Source organism: Arachis hypogaea, chromosome 5 (assembly GCF_003086295.3).
Source record: "Arachis hypogaea cultivar Tifrunner chromosome 5, arahy.Tifrunner.gnm2.J5K5, whole genome shotgun sequence".
In the NCBI taxonomy this organism is placed as follows: Eukaryota; Viridiplantae; Streptophyta; class Magnoliopsida; order Fabales; family Fabaceae; genus Arachis; species Arachis hypogaea.
In genome coordinates this window covers 107,408,349-107,429,878 of record NC_092040.1, presented here as the reverse complement: position 1 = coordinate 107,429,878, position 21,530 = coordinate 107,408,349, and the positions used below count along the sequence as shown (strand labels likewise).

General features: G+C 28.8%; 1 protein-coding gene across 1 annotated transcript; it reads right to left on the bottom strand.

Annotated features, from left to right (window-relative positions):
* Nucleotides 1-1,999: 1,999 nt before the first annotated feature.
* LOC112799836 (spermidine synthase 2) lies at nucleotides 2,000-20,532 on the bottom strand. The gene is made up of 10 exons (XM_025841846.2): nucleotides 20,238-20,532; nucleotides 10,051-10,174; nucleotides 6,836-6,912; nucleotides 6,643-6,765; nucleotides 6,454-6,558; nucleotides 5,640-5,712; nucleotides 5,351-5,422; nucleotides 5,069-5,267; nucleotides 2,399-2,525; nucleotides 2,000-2,285 (listed from the first exon to the last, which is right to left on the bottom strand). Exons 1-10 carry the CDS (start codon nucleotides 20,382-20,384, stop codon nucleotides 2,211-2,213), a joined length of 1,122 nt encoding a protein of 373 aa, XP_025697631.1. The 5' UTR covers nucleotides 20,385-20,532; the 3' UTR covers nucleotides 2,000-2,210.
* Between the last annotated feature and the right edge of the window lie 998 nt (nucleotides 20,533-21,530).

Sequence of the window (21,530 nt, the reverse complement as noted above, 5' to 3'; positions counted from 1 at the left end):
TGAACTTGCGTGATCGTGTTTATAAAAATATGCGTTAACCTTCTTGTATATATATTTATTATTATGTTGTTTAATATATATGTTGTGATGGGATGGAGAGAAAAGAAAAAAAAGAAAAAAATCTTCCAAAGTGCGAACTCCACAATTTTCCTCAGTCCTTATCCGTAAAAAGGTGGTGCATAGTATTCGAATGTTCCACTCTTATCCTCTTTCTTTCTTTCTTTACCTTTTTAAACTCCCAAAATGAATCAACAATCAAAGATCGTGCTTGCGTACACATCATTGGGATATTCTTTTTTATTGTTTCATTTTAAGGGAGTATTAAATTTTAATGATATAATAACAACAGTTCCTCCATTGTGCTACAATAACGGGGATCGGTAGTTATGAATTGAAGGAAATATCGAATATGTTTTCTGGTCATGAGTCAATTGAAGACTTGAAGTTTTTTTTTTTTCTGGTCGAGTACGCAATTGAAAGTTAACATTTTATTGGGACATTAATCTTGGATTTAGTCTTTTCCTTAATATTTAAAGGCCCAATTAGTACAAAAAAGGACTAGAGTCAGGCGTTATCGACCCTAACTGGCAGCCCAAGAGTCCAAGAGATTATTTGGACCCAAATGTCTCATAAAATATGAAATTTTTTAAATAAATAATTTAATTAATTAATCTACCAAAAAAAACTTTAATTAACTTTAAAATTAATTAAATTTTTGCATCTATTAGTTATCGCTATAGTTATCATAACCGAACTGATAATTAACAAAATCAGAATACTGAATTGAGTTAAGTGGAGATAATTAACAAAATCAGAATACTGAATTGAGTTAAGTTTCACTTTAGTCCATGAGATTAGCGAGTTGCACTGATTTGGTCCCTAACTTTCCAATTGCTATAATTTGGTCCTCCAGATTTAAAAAAGTGCACCAATATAGTCACTCCTGAACGCCGTTAGTGAGATAGCTCAAGTCTTGCCATGTTGAACATATTAAAACGACGTTGTAAACGTTTTGACGTTAAAAGAGCATTAAATGATGTCATTTCATGGTTTGAACAATATTAAAAGGGAGAAGTATAACGTTTTAGTATTATTCAAACCGTCGGCATCAAACGACGTCATTTAATGCCTTCATTAGCGCCAAAACACATACTGCGTCCTTTTAATATGTCTAGCGTGATAAGGCTTGAACTACGCCACTAACGATGTTGAATTTCAGCAACGAAAAATACATGAGGGACTACATTAGTGTACTTTTTTTAATTTGGAAGACCAAATTGTGGTAATTGAGAAGTCAAAGACAAAATTAATGCAACTCGTTAATCTCAAGAACCAAAATGGAGTTTAACTCTACCGAATTACTAGTTCAACCATTAAATTATTGGTTGAACCTGTTATAATTAGATACGTGATTTTATCTTTCACAATATCTTGATATCTGTCTTCATGAAAAAATAGAGGCCGAATGTGAACACACTTCATCTATCCTTGGGTGAATACACTATCCCCTTGTAGAAGAATATCGTATATCACCTTGAATTACATACTGAGCGCAAGCCTGTTAGAGGGTGCACAAGAGATTTTTAGACATGACATCAATATTCAGTTACCATGGTAGTAGTGGTTAGAGCATTCCAAGAAGGAAGTTCTTTACGGAACTGATGGTAGTACATGCATTACTACATTATTCATATTGATGATTTAACTAGTTCATGAATAAAAGAGGAGGAGAGAATATAATATTCATCTGGAATGATATTTTTACATGGAACCTCAAAAAAACTATTTGTTACAAACACTAATAATGTGGCGCATAATAGAATATAACTTACCTTGACTATTTCTAACTAAGCAAGTTTAGTTGTATAGTTAGTAAGAAATAACAGAACAAAAAATGAAAGGGAAAATATAGATCATTTCTATTATTTTTTATCTTTGATAATTGAATCAATTTTCTAGACATAACAAGGAGTGGACATAATTATTGACAACATGAAAATGACAAAGTTGAAATTAATTTCTTTCATAATGTAAATACTTTTTCTGTTTTCTTCCACATTGATATAAACTACACACATACAGAACAGAAAATTGAAAAACAACATAAAAATGAAAGTATAATAAATATTAAATTTGCGATTAAAATCAATATAGGATATAATAAGTTTCTTCCTCTTTCAAGGAGAGTAGAACTTCTCATCATTTGAGTATCAAAACATGTTGGGATCATCATCCTCCGTAGCCTTTATTGCAAAAGAAGGAAGACAGAAAGCAGCAGCATGGATCTGAAATGATTAAAATAAATAATTGTTGGAACAAATAATGAAATATTTACAAAACCCAATTGGTAACTTAATATAAGCCATAAACATGAATGTTTTCAAATTAAATGAATTACCTCATTGTTGTAAAATTTAGTAGGCCCCTTTGCCACCCCATTTTTCTTTGGATTCAATGGATTAACTGGAATTTTAAAGTTCACTTCTGGCCCCTCAGTGGAGCATAGCATGAATCCTATCGCTCCACTGTTAAAGCAAATTAAATCAGAGAACAAACATTAATAGGATTGTTATAACTAATTCCATGCAATAAAAAAAAAGCTTATAAAAAATAAAGTTAATCCCCGAAAGATCAAAAACTATCTTCTTCGATTAATAAAGAAAATTGAAATATCACAAATTAAATTCAGATTTTTTAATTATTTAGCACCTTTATAAGTTTTATATTTGGCGGAATTTAGCACTTTTAGGGAGTAGATTCTCTCCACTGAATAAAAAATTAGATAGTGTGCAGTGTTTAATCTAAGTATTCATTACACTCTCTTTTATTTATTTTTGGTCCCACTTATAAAATCAAAAATGAAAGATCACGCTGAATTTTTTCAAGTGTGAAAAAAACTGGAAAAAATCTATTTTCGCACTTTTACCATTAAATACAACTCATACGACATACCTACTAAGCTCATCGGGAATGGGCTTAGGCCCAACAAAGAATAATTGGAATTAATCAAGTTTAGTAGTATAGACCATTAAAAACTAATTATAACAACACTATTTTTCTAGTTTAACCATAATAGTAAAATTCAATTCAGTCTTTGTTAATTTATATGAAAAACAACATAATTCTTGAAAAATAAAATAAATACAACACTTGATAATACAACTCCTAAAAAACAACATAATCTATATGAAGAAAGAATGTCTAGATTGGTCTATTTCAGGTGAATGTTATGCACGATAAGTATATTATTTGTCTTATCTGGGGTTATACAAGTCTAATTAGATGGTTGTAGTTAAGACTAAATTAAGAAGTCGCATCGATCTAATAGGACAGAGGTTTTTCAACCTTACTAAATTGATGACTCAACTCCTTTGAAAATGGTGGTTGATACCAGTGATTCAATCATCTTTAGGTTGGTTATTATGGATGATGACATCATTGACCTTAAAGTGGATGATGAGATACTACCACTAGAAGATGATGATGTCAAGAAGAAGAGGAGGTCGATATAGACGAAGAAGAAGATGACGAGTTTGATGATCAAGAAATTACTTCGGAAGAGGAGGATGATGAACCAGAGGAAGAAGACGATGATGAATCTAAATAATGTTAACCTAAACATAATTTAATTAGCTTGTTGTATGTTTGAACTTTATTTAATAAGATCATATAATTACAACGCACGCTAGACTTAGTTCTATCTTATTTATTTCTTTATCAAACTTTGATTAGATTGTAATATAATTACATTGTTTCAGGTAAGGATGACGATAGATTGACGTGACACAAGCATGCCTTGTTTTGATTACGACAACGATGACTATTAGACTCCATAGTCATTAGGACTTTGTTTTAATTTTGTATATTTGATATTTCACATCGTATATAAATCATTGTTTTCAGATAAATTACTAATTTATTCTTTATTAATTGGGAGTTGACTATCAATTATTAATTATTGGGATCTACTATAAGTTCGAAAAAAAATTAAGGCTGCTGTCAAATTTACAATTGGAATTACCCGACGGTAAGAATAATTTAGTTTAATAAAAAATTAAAAAAACTTACCGTCGGATTTTGTTGACGGTAATGCGGCGTGAAGTTGCAATGTTTAGCGCCAACTGTACTGTCGGATAATTTTCAACGGTAACTAACATCAGAAAAATAAATCTATCGGCAATTAGTTACTGACGAAGTTTACACTGTCGAATTGTATCTGACGGTACTCATCATTTTTCTTGTAGTGGTAGCTCTTCCATCACGAATGCAGCTTTGTCGATCACCGTTGCATCTCTTCCCCTCGCGAATACATCACCATTGATCACCGCTGCAACTCTTCCCGTCACAAACGCAGCACCGTCAATCACCGCCGTAGTCCTCCCTTCCTAAACGCACCAACCTCTGTTTTAGACATCGTGTCCCATGACATTCAAACACAACAAATGTGGCTTTTCTTAGTCCATGACATTCATTCTTGGTATTGAATGTTTCTTTTTCCTTAGTTTCGAATGTTTCTTTCTCTCAAATTTCAAATATTTCTTTTTCTTATGCTTTGAATGTTTTTACTTTTTGAATTTTGGATGACTTTTTTAATAATTTTAGATGTTCTTAATTAATTTTTTAAATGTTTTTTTTTTCAATATTTTTTATATATTTCGTTGTTAGGTTTTGAAATTTTTAAAAATGATTTTTGATATTTATTTTTATTAGATTTTGGATGATTTTTTTTATACATTTTCGGATGTTTTTTTTATTAGCAAATTTTAAAATAATTTTAGAATTTTCAAAATAAATTTAAAATTTTTAAAATGGTTTTAGATTATTTTTATATTTTTTTATTTAAATTTAGATTTTTTTATGCACATCCTTTAAAAAAAAAAAAAACTTAAAATAAAATGATAGTAATTGAGTGTGCTCCTATTGATTATCTAACAGGATTAGTCAGTAATAATATGAGACCATAGTGCTTACGGCAAAAATAAAAAGAATACACACTTGTTCTAACTATAGGTGCTGAAAATTTTGAGCATGAGTAGCATAGAATGTCCTAAATAAAAAAGGTTATTACCTGGGATATGCAGGAATGGTTGTCCAAGCATAATTGACTGAGCCTTTGAATATTTTCTTGCAAAGTGCGATGGTATCTGCAACCACAAATCCTTTACGCCACAAGCTATCTGCAGGAGCAGACATCACTCCTCCTGCTCTTAGACCCTTTGCTACTGTTTCTAAGAAGCTTTTCTTTGACAACACCTTTGCAGATGGTCCTGCATATATATATATCCACCTCTTTCATTTCTCACTTTAATCATCACTATATTCTCAATTGAATTGAAACAACTATCTTTACCCATTGAATTGAAAGCATCCAATATGATCACATCATAGGTCCCTTCAGGAACTGATTTGATGAACCCAATACCTGCATGCCCATCAAAATTACATTTTTGTATATATGTAACATTGTTATTGTTACTTCAATGATTTCATCAAATAATAATTGAAGTAGAAAGGATATAATATACATAGCAATAAAATTTTTCTTATCTAATTTATAAAACTTTAATTTTGCACATTAGTTTTGTGCAAAAATCATTCTTAAAGATATTTAAGAATTTATCTAATATTTTTTTAGTTACCTTCGGCAATGTGAACATGCACTCGAGGATCCTTATAACCAACAGCTATATCAGGGAAGAATTGCTTATAAACCTGTTGTGAGCTCAATCAAACACATCAAGAAAGTGATGATCGATGAGGAGAGAGTATATATATACATGGGAAAAGGAATTTTTTTAACTGAAAAATGATAAAATAAAATAAAGAGTTTAATTATTACTCTAATTTAGGGATGATTAAACTTTTATTTGTTCATTTTATTTACTTTAGATGAGCCTTATTTGTATACATGCGCAGCATTTCTTTAATTTTAATTTTAAGAATAAAATACTATTTTAGTATTTAACATCCATTTTGGTTAAATTTTAATTTCGTTTTTAAAATTTAAAATATATTATTTTTATTTTAGATATTTTATTTCGTCCTTTTTTCGTCAAAATTAAAAAAAAATTCAAAAATATTATTTTTTATTATTATATTTTTTTTCTTATTTTTCTGTCATTTGTATTCTCAAATCACTTTAACCATCACTATAATGACTACAATTACAATTTTGTCATTACCTAAAAAAAATCATAATAAACAAAATGGTATTTTTTAGAAGAAAAAATTTTAATTTTATTTTATCAAGTAATTAAAATAGGATAAAATAAAATATTCGACATATAATTAGGACACTTAAAACTTTGAGACAAAATTATGGCTTCGTCTATACTAAAATAGTACTTTATCCTAAATTTAATTAAGTGCGCTACTCATCATTTTAATTTAATTTGTGAAACTTGATAAGAAAACCATGCGAAAGTTAAAATATGAAGGGTAGTAGATACATACATCAATGATCATGGTGTCCATTTCACATATGTCAATATGCTCCACCGAGGAATGGCGAGATATCTCTCGAAGAATACCACCATCTCCCCCTCCTACTAGCAACACCTGAAATGTTCATAAACCCTTTTGATTCCTTAATTTGACGTAAATAATGGATAATATTCCATGTTATATGGCTTAAAACGAAACCTTTTTAGGATTTGGAATGGAACAGAGAGCAAGGTGAGTGAGCATCTCTTGGTAAGCAAACTCATCCTTCTCTGTCAGTTGGAGATATCCATTCAGAATTGCAACCTTGCCATGTCCTGCTGACTGTGAAATGCAAACAAGTAAGCTTTGGAAGGACTATCAAATATTCTCAATATTGTTTGCCAAAGCATACCTCAAATACAAGAAGCTCTTGAAATTCAGATTTCCCTTCAAATATCACCTTTTCCATTTTATACAAGTGTGCTTCACCTGTCCAGATGTCAATATTAATAGCACAACATATGCTTCGAGTTATTAAAATAGCAATTTTTAATTTATTTAATAAAAAATATTATTAATACTTTAATTCATACTAAGCATGTCGTAAATTGTAAAGAGAAATCCTAGAAAATCATTAGAATTTATTGTAAAGACAAGTTACCTAATTAAATTATTTGGAGATCAAAATTATTAGAATATAACTTTTTAATACTGCAAACGCATTTGCAACATTTACATCTTTATAAAAAAATGCGAGAGGTTATGATGGATTCAAGATTGAACGTAAACCATTACATGGTGTAGCGGTTTACGTTAGAATGCGTGATGACCAAAAATCGCTATATCTTTCTGAGGAAATCAAACCACGAAGAAATCACAAGAGACTATAGTGGTTTCATAGCAGCATTTTTCTCATACAATTTTTGACCTCCAAAGATAGGATCAATGTTTGGTTGTTGATCGATGGCCTCCAAGTTTAGGGTTGAAAAATGTGGAGGATGTTGGTGTGTACCAGAACTTGTCGATCTCTGATATATTGGTAGGTTAGTCCGGGTATCCGATCCTCATTACGGTCCCCAATAGTGCCAGCAGGCTCTTCACCCGAATCATCATCTGGCATCGCATTTTTAACCCGATCCGGTTCGCCCTCACATGCAATATTCGGAATCAGACAGGGTGACCTAACTATCCCAACTGCAATAGAAGGAGGATCAATCAATAGAAAAGCAGGCGCAACGACAAGCATCAAGGTAGAAGCACTCTCACCGTAGTCGACTGAAAATTTGGTGCTGATGCCCCAGAACTGTCGACGCCATCTTCTAGCTTGGCATATATAGCTCGTGTATTCTCACTTCTGGAAAACTTCGCCAACAATGAAACAAAACCTGTATATCTTCGTTGGACCTTATCACAAATGTTTTATACTTCACACCAGTTGACGCAACCGCAATAGAAATCTTGTAGAACAACTTCTTTACCCACTTTGTCCCACACACTCAAACCTTTTACAATATACTGATTTTTAGCTTTGACAATGTATTTGTTGACCGAATAAAAATACTCACTGGTTCTCTATCAGTAAGCTTAACATCGTACCTTTTGTTTTTTGGAATTTTTCTAAAGCAATGTACTAGAGATAAAAAAAAAAAAAACTCTCCTCACTCCCTATTTGTAAAAATGACATTATACTACTTCGCCATTACCTTATACCGGATATTTGTAGACATTCCCTATATAAAGAAACAACTGCAGAATCACACGGTTTTCAAAATAACACAATTGAGAAAAAAACTGCTATAGCTTCTCGTGATTTTTTCATGGTTCAATTTTTTCAAAAATTGCTAGCGGTTTCTGGCCATCATGCGTTTCAACGTAAACTGCTACATCTTGTAGCGGTTTATGTTCAATCTTGAATCCACTATAGCCTCTCACGATTTATATAAAGATATAAATATTGCAAATATATTTCTAGTTTACAAAAATTGTATTATGATAATTTTAATCTTTAAACAATTTAATTAAGTAATTTGTCCAAATTATTAAATAAATATAATACTATACTTAAGAGTTGGAATTAAATCACAATGCAAAATTTTAATTTCAATTTTGGTTTTAGTTTTATGTTTAGGTTTTTATTAGATTTTAAAATTTAGAGTTTAGAATTTATAATTTAAAATTTAAAATTTAGAATTTAAAATTTAGGATATAAAATTTAAAAAGCATTATAATCTTTACTTTCTCCAAAGCGTATTACCATTCATCAATATAAAGATATAAGTTCAATTAAAATTATTGCTAAATATATGATTGAATTAGATATAAATGTTACGAATAGAAGCATTTTTGTAATTAAGTTCATTTAAATTGTCACAAGTCCAACAAAAAAAATGCACTCATACATCATCATTTCTCTTTTTTTTTACACTTCTGCAACATATAAATTTTTATTTGAGTGTATAGAAATTTAGTAATATAGTACAAAAATTCTTGCACAAAGCACAAAAAATTTGTACATAGCACAAATTTATCGATATATAGCATATAAATTTATAACACATAAAATTTTATTTGCATATAGCATTAAAATTTTTGTATATAACACAAATTTTTGCTATTAATGTATTTTGTTAGTTAGGTTAGTCATTGTTCTAGGTATATAGTCTTCTAAAAATTTTTGTATTGCACACCAAAATTTCTGTGTTATGCATCAAAATTTTTGTATTGTACACCAAAAGTTATATGTTGTGCGTATTTTGTTGGTTGCATGTCAATGTTTTGGACATGTAATCCTTAAAAAGTTTACGTGTTGTACATCAAAATTTTTTTACTCAGAAAAAGAAGAAGACGAATACGACGTGTCGATGATGATAATGAAAGAGGATGAGAAAGAAAAAAAAGAAAAAAAAATTAAATAAGAGAAGAAAAAAAAATCATCATTAAAGAAAAAGATGAAGGAGGCGGTAGTGGCAATGACGATGATAATGACGATGGCGACAGCGACGATAATGATCGCGATTGTGGCAACAACGACAATAACATTAAAAGAAGCAACAAGAAGAAGAAGAAGCAACAATAGTAACACATATGTACATATTAGAAAAAAAAAAACGCAACAAATTTAATTGAAGACTTAATTTAAAAAACGCTTGAACACCTAGTTATATTATAAAAATTAATACAATAAAAAATATTAATTATAGCATCATAGTAATTGAATTTAAAAAGTTTTTTTTTTGTAAATTCTATTATTAAAAATGCCGTTTAATATTTTAATTTTTATTAATTTAGCTTTTATATATATATATATATATATATATATATATATATATATATATATATATATATATATATATATATATATTACAAACATGCATGAGATTTGCTAACTGAACCAAATTAAAAAAAAAATAAAAGTGAATAAAGTTCTATTAGTAAGATATATATATATATATATATATATATATATATATATATATATATATATATATTATAATTTAAGTTGAATATTGTTGTATCTTTCTTGGTTGAGTACACTTTTTGGATTAGGTTTAAGCCTTGGGATAGAAAAATATCTATTTACATTTTTCTTAAAATAAAAAGAAGCAATAATACTATTATTATTATTACCTTGCCAGGGTCCATCAGCATACCAACCACGAAATGCATGAGATGTGCCATTCACTATCATGGATTGCTCCTTCACATTGTCTGTTTCTGAATTTGTATGGTTTTGATGATCCAAATTCTCACCCTGCAAAAAAATTTGTGATATTACTAATAAACTCAGAATTCGTGTCAATGGCTTGAGTATATTTAATTTGCTGGAGAAATGTTGAAGATATATAGCGAATTTGGTACTACGAAAGAAGATCACATGAGTTAACCTCATATATATATATATATATATATATATATATATATATAAAGCAGGATCAATTAAATATGGATGCGTTTTGTACTTTTGTTATTATGAAGTATAAATATTTTTTAAATAGGGTTATTAGTTAAAAAAAATTGGATTATGCTAGATAACCAATAACTTTCTCAATTTCTTGAACAACTGACTTTTAAAATTGACCAATTCAAACAAAATACACTATACTCTAACTTACTTACCTAAATCTTAATATTAAAATAACCATTTATGTACCTAGTGAATTAAACATTCGATATATCTATTATTCACATTATTTAATATTTTTATTATCTATCTATACTTTTTAAAAAGCACTTAACTTTCTTAAATAGACATTATTTTAAAACCAAATCAAATTCCAACTATAAATAATTATTTAGGACCAAAAGGTGTATTAAAATCAATATTTTTTTGGAAGAAATCATTTTTCCTTCACAAAAAAATTAAACGGTACTTATAGATAGCGTAACAATATAAATGTTACATAAAAAAAGATAAATATCTTATATGTTGAATTATAATCGAAGAGAAGCTTAATATTCAATTACTAAAAATCTTAAAAAATAAAAATAAAGACAAATATAAATTTTTTTTATATCTACATAAATGTGCTACAAAATAGTAAAATAATATTTTTTTTACATAAATTTAAACATTTTTTAAATCTAAAATTTTTTTTATAAACCAAAATCTTTTTTTATAATATTTTCTTTTCAGATTTTTAACATCATATTAACATTAATCATAAAGGAAACAAAAAAATACCACCACAAAGGGAAAAACACCACAAAAAAGTTATTAAAATAGAATTAAAAAAATGAATCCTCTCAATTCTTCTTAATTTATTTTTTAGTTATTTTATTAAGTATAATTTTTTATTATTTAACATTTTTTTTCAAATTCTGACACGTTTTTTTTTAGTCTTACATAAAGAGTAAATAGAGAGAAATCACACTCTATAATAATTTATAAAGAAAAATTGAGAAAAATCATTTTTGAGAAGAAAGAAAGTGGACGAAAGATAGAGAGAAAGAGAGAAGCTAAGGCTAAGGCTGGCACTACCTTGAAGGCGGGGTGGTGGCGGCGACATCCCTCAAGGAGAGGGAAGGAGAGAGAGAGAGCTATTTGATTACATAAAATTAATTTTTTTTGGGGTCAAATAAACATAGTGACTAAGAATATATTATATTTTTTTATTAATGTGTCACTATTTTTAAAATTTATTACTAAAATATTTTTCTGTTGTAATCAATAAATGAAAATAGAATTTATTTATATTGTATTCTAAAATTATAATTTTTAAAATTTTTTTATGTATTCATCAATTTATTGAAAATATATATGAAAAAGGTTTTTTTTAATAATTTTTAGTAAAATATTTTTTTATGGAAATGGCTATAGATGTTTCCTATCATGACGAAGTCAAAGCGTTTCCTAATATTCAAAGAATTCAAAGCGTAATCATAGCTTGAAATTAGAAGGAAAATTATCAAAGTGCTTTAGGATAGACAATGGAAATAATACAAATATGGTGATTTTGCTACATCTTGTTGGAAAATAATATTCATAGACAATTCATATATATATATATATATATATACCTCAATGTAATGGTATAGCAAAGTAAAAGAATGGAACTCTTCTATAAAGAATTGGACTATATTGTGAACTACAAAGGATTAATCAAATCTTTCTATAAGAAACGGCGAAAACAACCTGCTACATGAATATTATAATATTCATTAGATTGAAAATAGTAAGAGAGATGTGGCAAGGCAATTCATCACTTGATTATTGTCTTTATATATTTTGGATGTTGTGTACTTATTCATATTATTCTCATTATTATTTAAAAAAAAATATAATATTAGTTTTATTTTTTATTTATACATTTTAATTAAATTATTCTATTGCATTCATCTGTCGTACTTAAAGTTAATTGAGCTATTGATAAAGTTTAAAATTTTTTAACTTATACTTATTGAATCGATAATTGACATACAATTAAATTATTGAATAATTGAATTAGTGATTCAACAGTTAAATTATTAATTAGATTGTATAAAATAATATGTAATTTATTTGGTATAATGTGTCTTTTTTTAATTGGTTATTAAGTTAATTATAGATAGACTATTTTATAATTAAATTAATTTTTAAAATAGATAATTAATTATACAATTTTTTAAAATATTAAAAATTAAAATATAACTTTTTTTCCAAATGATTTACAGAAAATATATCCTAATCTTTTGTCCTTCTCCATTCTTTCATCCTTGTCGCGCTTTCCAAGCAGCATCGGCTCTTTGATTATAATTAAATTATAAGTCAACTGATAGAGAATTTTAAGAACACAAAAAAGAGAGAAAATCAACCTGTCCAAACACAGCGAAGCAGACTCTGACCAGGGATGACAGCAGCAACAGACGAGGACGCAACGACGAGAGACGTACCGGAACAAGAAAACGCGACGACGCAAAATAAGGGATCCACAGACACGCGTAGTGTTGGAGATGTATCGGAATTGGCGAGACGAATTAGAAGAGTTGGCGATCGTGATTTTTGAACTCTGGAGTTCGGTCGTTTGAGATTTTAGGAGAGGCTGACAGGTGAAGAAGAGTTATTGAGTGACACTAAGAGGGACGAGGAAGAAGAATTTAAGATTAGGGTCACGTTAATATAATTTAAAAAATTAAAAACAATTAGTTTATAATCTTTTAATAAATTATACATTTTTCTCTTTTAAAAATTTAATTACAATATAATCTAATTATAGTTAAAATAATAACTCAAATTAAAGATAAATAACTAATTAAAATATAATACAATATAAAAAAAATTTATATATTATTTTAGAAAAAAATAGGTAGAATTTACTATGTTTTTATGTTATATATAATTATTAGCACTCACTATAATAAGGAAACATTCGGGGGGTAGCGACAATCACTGATTCGTTAAAGCGTTGACTTCTTGAAGGTTTAAGGTTTGATGAGTTCTGGTTGCAGTTAGCCTTAATATTAAAAAAAAAGGTATACGTAAATAAATTTTAATCATTTAATTTTAAATAACTTAATTAATAATTATTAATTTTATAATTTTAAAATATAAAATATAATTTAAAAATATTTGTTAATTTATTATTGGTTAAACTTTTATTAGTTATTTAACGAAATTATATTTAAAAATATAAACTGAAAAAACTTTATTGGATGGCTAAATTAAAAAAATTAAATTTAAAAATAATAATTAAAAATAATAAATTCTATTAATTTAAATTTTTTTAATTAGTTATTAATATTTAAAAATATAAATTAAAAAAATTATTAAAATATTAAATTAAAAAAATTAAATTTAAAAATAATAACTAAAAATAATAAATTTTCTTGACCTTTTATATTCTTTCTTTGCGATACTTCACTTTAACCGTGTTTAAAAATTAGATATAAAATGAATAAAAATAGCGAGACTAATGGTGTATATATATATTATTGCCATTGGTGTATATGATGCTCATCTAGTGCCCATACGTACCAAACAATGATTACTATATAATGATAAAACAATTAATACAATGAACGTTCAAAACTTCAAAGGTATTATTATTATTATTATTATTATTATTATTATTATTATTATTATTATTATTATTATTATTATTATTATGATGAAAACTACACTTTTGCCATATTATTCCTAGGAAAATATAATATATTTAAAGGGTAATTTACGAAAATAAAATATTTAACTTTTAAAATTAAGAAAATATAATTTTTGCAGTTTGAATACGAAAATACAACTTTTTATAAATTTATATAAACTATAGAAGAAATTTCACAGATTTAAATACATGTAAATCGCTGGAGAGGTTCTACGATTTATATTGATAAAAAATTTGAGAGGTAGAGGCCGTTTCTGTGAAAATATAAAACATGTATAAACCGTGAAAAGAATCCAACGGTTTATACACGAGTTTCACTATATATATCAGCATAGAGTGAGTGGGATATATTTATATCTATCATTTGTATTATCAATGAAATAAGATTATATTTTGTAGTACATTTTGAATTTATTCAAATGGTAAAAATAATATAATTTTAAACGATTTGGATAATATTGATTTGATTTATACTTTTCAATCTAATTCAATTTTATGCAAATGATTGACAGTGCTAATTTAAATTTATTTTTCAAATTATTTTGATTTAATCTAATATAATTTGAATTAAATAGAATTATATTCTATTTAAATTTTAATTTTTTTATTTAACTAACTCATTCAAATTTTTAGTACATATATTCAAATAATATTTTAAATTTTTAATATGTATATTTATCTATATTTATTTAAATAATACTCTCAAATTTTTATTAATAATAACATATTTTACTCTAAAATATTTAAAATTTAAATAAATATAATTTAAATGTTAAAATTTTAAACCTTATTATTTGGATGATATATAATTCCATATATTTGCTAATAATTTTTGTTTGTGACTTAAAGAAGGATAAATTTAAAATAAAAGAAAAAAATAAGCCTCAAGAAAAGTTGCAAGCCTACATCACTAGGGACAAGCATTTCGAAGGTCGGCCATGTCATAAATGTACTCAACTTTTTCTTTTAACTAAGTTCAAATGTATTGCCTATTATTTTAGAATCTTTTCAAATGTACTGTCGTCGGTCCGTTCATCTAGCCACTACCTCCAAGTCTTCGAATTCCAACCCATGCTCTCTTCTTTCGCGAGATTGGCCCATTCGTTGTCATCATCTGCTCGCCGTCATGTTCAGTTGCTCGTCATCATTTTCAGATGCTCGCCGTCATCTGGTCGGCGTCGTTTGTCGTGGTCAACGGTCTATCGGCATTGTCTTTGAAGGTTAGTGGTTCAGTGCTCGCTTGTTCTTCAGCTATTCTTCATTTTTTTTGTCTTTTTTGCTTTGGTTCTGCTGCTTCTGTTTATTGATTATTGATTATTTCGAAGGTCCTATTGTATGTTGTGAATTTGCGATTTTAATTTACTATTATTGATTTGCTCTAGTTTTGCTGCTGTTGTTTATTAATTATTTGATAATTGATTATTGATTATTTCGAAGGTCTGTGCTGTTGTGTGTTGTGAATTTGTATTTTTAATTAACTGTTTATTGATTTGTTATGGTTTTGTTGCTGCTGTTTATTTATTATTTGATTATTGATTATATTAATTATTTTAAAGGTTGTGCTGCTGATGTGTGTTGTGAATTTGTGATTTTAGTTTACTGATTATTAATTTTGAATGTATTGTGATTATTGTTAGTGATGTGTTTCTGATTTGTTGTGTTTGTTTAACTATTTTATTATTTAATTATGCTAGATGATTTCTTTGTTATTTAATTTTTAAGTTTGTACATTTTCTAAAGATTCTAGGACTTTAGTTGATAACATTTCACGTAATGCAAGATATACTACAAGAAAAATATTGAGTATCGTCGGATTTACTATTAGATTTAGTGTCACAGAGTAGTGGCATATTTACTGTCGAATTTACCGGTGGTAACGACGACGAATTCGTAAGGTTAAGTAATTACCGGAAGATCTAGGTTTCCAACGATAAATCCGCCCGGTAAATATTTGGAGAAAAAAATTAAATTGGCGCATCCTTTACCATCGGAAAAATTCAACGGTAAATCCAACGGTACCCCCAATTAGCTAGTGAAACACTGCATTTTGGTTACCCACAATGGTGTACCATTGAATTTTTTCAACAGTAAATCCGACAAAAACAGGGCGTAAATTCAAATCACGAACCCTTTTCACCCTCATTCATGATTCACCACCATCACCACCATCCCTCTCTCTCTCACTTCTTCTACTCTCTGCATGACCACCATCTACCACCTCCGAGACAACCATTATCACGACATTTTCTCCGTCGCAGTCCACCCACCATCGACCCCTCCTTTCTTCTCCCGTTTTCCTTATTCTCCTTTCTCCTCGTGCCGCCTTACCACCGTCGCCCCATGATCATCGCGCCGCTGCTGCCCAACCTTTAGCAAGTTACCCAGCCTTCAACGACCATCCTTCCGCTACCTCTAGCTCCGACAACATCATAGTGCTGCTGCATCTTTACCTCTTCTCTGTTGTCTCCTTGTTCTGCATTCTAGGTTTTTTTAACTCTATTTTTCTTTTTTTTCAAATTTTGTTTTGGTTAGGTTGTTTCATTATTTTATTTTTAGTTAGTTAATTTAGTTAGAATTAATTTTTTTTATTTTATTGAATTTTAGGTGGTTAAGATAGATTAATTTTAGAATTATTGGTTTGTGTTATATTGCTGAAAGTGTTGAAAATTGACTAAATTGATGGATAATGCTACTGATTTTGTATTGAATATGTTGAATTTGTGTTGATGTTAAAAGACTATTTGTTTTGTTGAACAATTGCTGAAATTTAGTTGAATAGCATTGACTTGAATTTGAATTGTCAACTGTTACTTAGTTCCGTTGATTTTGCATCTTTGATGTATGTGCACGCCAAGTGTGAGTTTATATGCCTCTATGTCTATTGTCCATTTTAAATTACATGTTATACCTACTATCTGATTTAGGATGTCTGATATATGCTTGGCATAGTTAACTAAATCTCTTTGTGATAAAGGATTGTAATGTGTTGGAAATTATTTGCTAATTGAGTTTGTGTATATATGTTGTGTGTAAATGCCAAGTTGCTTGATTGAAGTATTTTCCACACTTAGTATCTGATTTAGATCCGATAATACATATTATGGTTGAAATGGTTCTATTCTAAGATACTTGCTGTTTATATCATCAAATGTTGAACTTAATGTTGTGGTATTCATTATAAGAATTACATTGGTATTATTATTTATTGTTGATTTGTTGTTTTGAATTTCTGTTAATTGGTATGCTATTTACATACATCATGACAGGTAGAGGTGCTGGGGATCAGGCTACTAGTCGTGGACGTGGTGGTGGTCGTGGTAGAGGGAGGGATTCTTTCGGTATCCCCAAAAATTATGGATCCTCTCCCTGTACTCTGACTACCCCAATAGTGTCACAGGTTGCGGGTTTAGCAGATCGACCATTCATCATGGTCCCACCCCAACTACATGTTTCCATCTACGGCGATGACGCCACCTTCTATTGCTTAGCAGGCCGCTGCCACGGCAACGCCGCCTCCAGCGACGAATGTCGCGGCCTCAGAGTCCTCCCACGGAAGCGAGGTAGCTGATACCCCTCCACCACCTCCCATTGTACGGTTGACCATTTGGTCTGATGGCGGTATGGGATAAGCATCCCTTTTCCTATTTATTGTTATTGCTGAAAGTACCTCAAATTGATTCTAGTTTAGTAGATTTAGGTTTGAATGACTGAATGTGTTTCCTGTTTACTGATTATGATTATTGTTGTAAGTGCCTGGTTAGTTCTTGTTTAGTGGATTAGATTTAGTAGCCTGGTTAGTATTTCCTATTTATTGATTATGGTTATTGCTTTAAGTGACTAGTTTTTGTTTCTTGTTTAGTGTATTTAGGTTTGGTTGCCTGGTTAGTATTTTTTGTTTATTGATTATGGTTATTGCTGCAGGAGCCTAGTTTTTGTTTCTTGTTTATTGGATTTAGGTTTGGTTGCCTGGTTAGTGTTTCTTGTTTACTGATTATGGTTATTGTCATATTGTTTTGTTTGTGAATTGTTGTTAAGTTTGCACTGAACAACAACGCGTGTACTCAGGAGATGATCAATGTCATTAAGCTGATGTACGACCATCCCTGGCCCAGCACAAGAAGATTCCCGTTGAAATCAGAGAGCGATGGTTTTCGAAATGGGCGGTAATTACTTTTTTCTTTAAGTTTCAAACCTTATTAACTAGTTTATATCTTCTATTTTGATTAATTAATTTTAAATTTTCTTTATTACAACTGCACTTTATATGGGACGCTAAAGGAGAACAAAGCGAGATTTGGTGATCAGCGGTCTTAGGGCGATTATATGAGTAAACATACATCTGATCATTTGGTATAAAATTATTAGAGATTAACTATATATTATCATACTAATCACAATAGCTTGTGTTACACAGGAGTCTTACACATAGAGATTAGAGGTCGCGATTTAGCAATCTCAACAAAGTGGGTATAACACTGTTGATGGCTCTGCAGCTTCAGTCGTTGATCCCGATGCAGTTTGATGAGAGACCGCCTCAATTCTGTACAAGAACCACATATACAAGATGAGGTCATTCTTCTCCAGCAGCCTCCGCACCTCCACGTTGAGGCTGTTGTCAGGTTCTGCCACCAATTGAGCCGTCGAGCCCGAGAAAGGCATGGATTTGAGGCTACAAGTGCAGGAGCTCCAACGAAGCCTTCACCAGCAGGCTTAGGAGCTGAATGATTGGGAGAGGTATAAGGAGATCCTCACACGCATGACGGATACGGATGACTTCAGGCTAGAGTGCAGGGAGTAGCTGGAGCGGTTTCAGCGTATGAAGGCTCAGATGGAGGTGTACTAAGCTCATATGTACGCCGTTGGCATTATCTTTGCTGGTGGTACACAGACATCACCGCCTTCTATGCCGCCTCCTCAGGGCTGCAGGACCGACGACGACGATAATGAGAACTAATTGGATCTGTAGTTATTAGTGTTTTGTTTTATTGTTTTATTGTATTATTTGATGTATTTGACTTTAATTTATTTGAACATTGTATTATTTATTTGAAATAATAGGTTTTCATTATTTATGAATTGACAATTAATTATGTGAAAAATAAATTAATTAAAAATTAAAATTGACTATTTATTTCAAATTTTTTGAAAAATTGACATTACCGTCGGATTACCGTGAAAATAATTCGACAGTAATAGTGTGGGAAACAACATTTTTTGGTGCCAACAGTACCGTCGAAAAAATGTGTCAGTAACTAATTGGTTTTTCGAACTGGTTATCCGTCAGACGAAAAAATTTCGATAGTAAATATTTACCAACGAGATTTATACCGTCTGATTCATTCCAACGATAATTTTAGTACCGTCGAATTTTTTTCATTTTTCTAATAAAAAATTTGACGATACACAACGTTTTTTTTAGTGATATTTTAAAGTTTATATTAAATTATAATTATATTTTTAAATATTTATTTATAATTTATTTATTATTTTAATATAAAACAATTTTTTAGTTAGACAACAGTTAAATTGGTTGAACTAATTCGACCAGTCTAATTTTCAAAACCTTAGTATTTAGTATGAAAAACAAAAAATTACCTATATATAGATGTAGTAAATAGTAATAACCACTTCCTAATATCTAGTTATAATTGATGGTTATAGATGCTTTGGGGTTTTTAATTTCTTGAATTTTTTTAAAAATATTTAATTTTCTTCATGAAGTAATATGTTTGATGCGAGTGAAACACTAAACATATAGCTGAACTCACAATTTAGTTATTAGACTATTATTAAGTATTTTATTTGAGTTTCTATATTTTAGTTCCCATTTTCTCCTTCAATATTCTTTAATATTAATTAATTATATTCCTAATTTATTTTTTCTGAAGTAAAAAACCAAACAGAATACAATAGTCATTTTTTTTGTTTTTTCTTAAGACTCAAACCTCTGCTTGATGAGTATGCATGTGTTGTCAGCAAATTTAGTATCCTATCAAATTTGTTCTCTTTAGAAACCACAAACAATGCTGAATGCAATTTTTTTCCCTATTGCCGACTTGACTTTAGATCTTAAACAAAAAAGAAAGAAATACTTAAAATAATACTAATAATATATCATGTATATTTTAATATGTATTTTATATTGGTAGGTGATTTTAATATTTAAATAAAATATTTAACTTATTGACATATATGCATGTAACCGTATATCATGACGATGCATATATATATATATACCTGAAGAAGATTATCATGAGTGGAAGAAGATCTGAAGTTAGGAGGATGAAGAAGCAACTTCCTTGCAAGATTCTTGCTCCCATAAACACATTCTCCTTCTTGATTATTAAATCCATTAACTCGCCCCCATAGCGGAAGACTCGCCATTGCTTGAAAACTTTTGCTCAACTAAGAAGCTGCAAATTAAAGATATATAGTTGCTTTAACTATTATTAATTAAGTGAAGCTGGCTTGTGAGAATAAGGAACTGTTTCAGAGCAGAGAAATACACGAGGATAAGATATACATGTTCGACGCCGGACAAACAAACAAATCTTTATATTTCTAAAATGTCTGTAGCTCTCAATCACAAAATAATTTTCCATTGTAACCAACTTTGATTAGTCTAAGGGTTAATTTATCCATATGTTCAAGTAAGTATTGAGAATACATTATTAATTTAAACATTTAGAAGAATTGATTTTAGAATATATTATTAAAATTTCTATGACAAACAAATTTGGAGTTTAATTTTTATTTTTTTTAAAGTAAAAGATAAATAAAAAAAAATTAATACAAAAAATGTACACAAATCCAAAAATAAACTATTGCATGAGAGACGTGTTAAACATTTAAATATTTATATACCTATTTTTAATAATTTAAACTTTTTAAAAAAATAATTTCATGACATCTTTTAAAGTATATCATCACATCAGTGTTAATTATTATATCAATTATTATTTATTTGTATATATTTATAGATGTTTTTTATATATTTTCTAAAAAAACGATTATAAAAATAGTTAAACTTTGTATACATATTAAAATTCAACTACGCACCATTGTATTATTTTTATATTTTTAATCGCTTTTGAATTCATGTAAATATGATTATATATATTGTTTGGTTACCTTGTTAGATAATTAACGGGGAGAAAGTGTATAAGAGAGAATAAATATAGGAAAATATGATAATTAAGGATGGTAATTTCTATATTTATTTGAATTTATTTAGAAGATATTTCTAATATTTTTTAATTCATGTGCGTAATTAAGGTTTAAATTTTCATGGTACTAGCAAGAGAGAGGGAGTGAGAGTATTGTTATAATCATATAATTTTGCGACCATATAATTTTATGTAAGAAATGTTATTGCTCTACAAAATTTTATAACCAAACAAGATCATTTAGCTTTTGAGTGCTACATGGGAATCAAGTTAAATTAATTCTACATCATTAACTATTTGTTTCAGTATAAATCTTAATATGATTACAATTAATCTTAATCAAAAGGTCGTCAAACGAACTTTA

Coding starts and splice junctions, on each gene's coding strand:
- LOC112799836 (XM_025841846.2), bottom strand. CDS start 20,384: ATGGCGAGTCTTCCGCTATGGGGGCGAGTTAATGGATTTAATAATCAA. Junction 6,913..10,050: donor TGCTGATGGACCCTGGCAAG/GTAATAATAATA, acceptor ACATCTGGACAG/GTGAAGCACACTTGTATAAA. Junction 5,713..6,453: donor TGGACACCATGATCATTGAT/GTATGTATCTAC, acceptor AGCTCACAACAG/GTTTATAAGCAATTCTTCCC.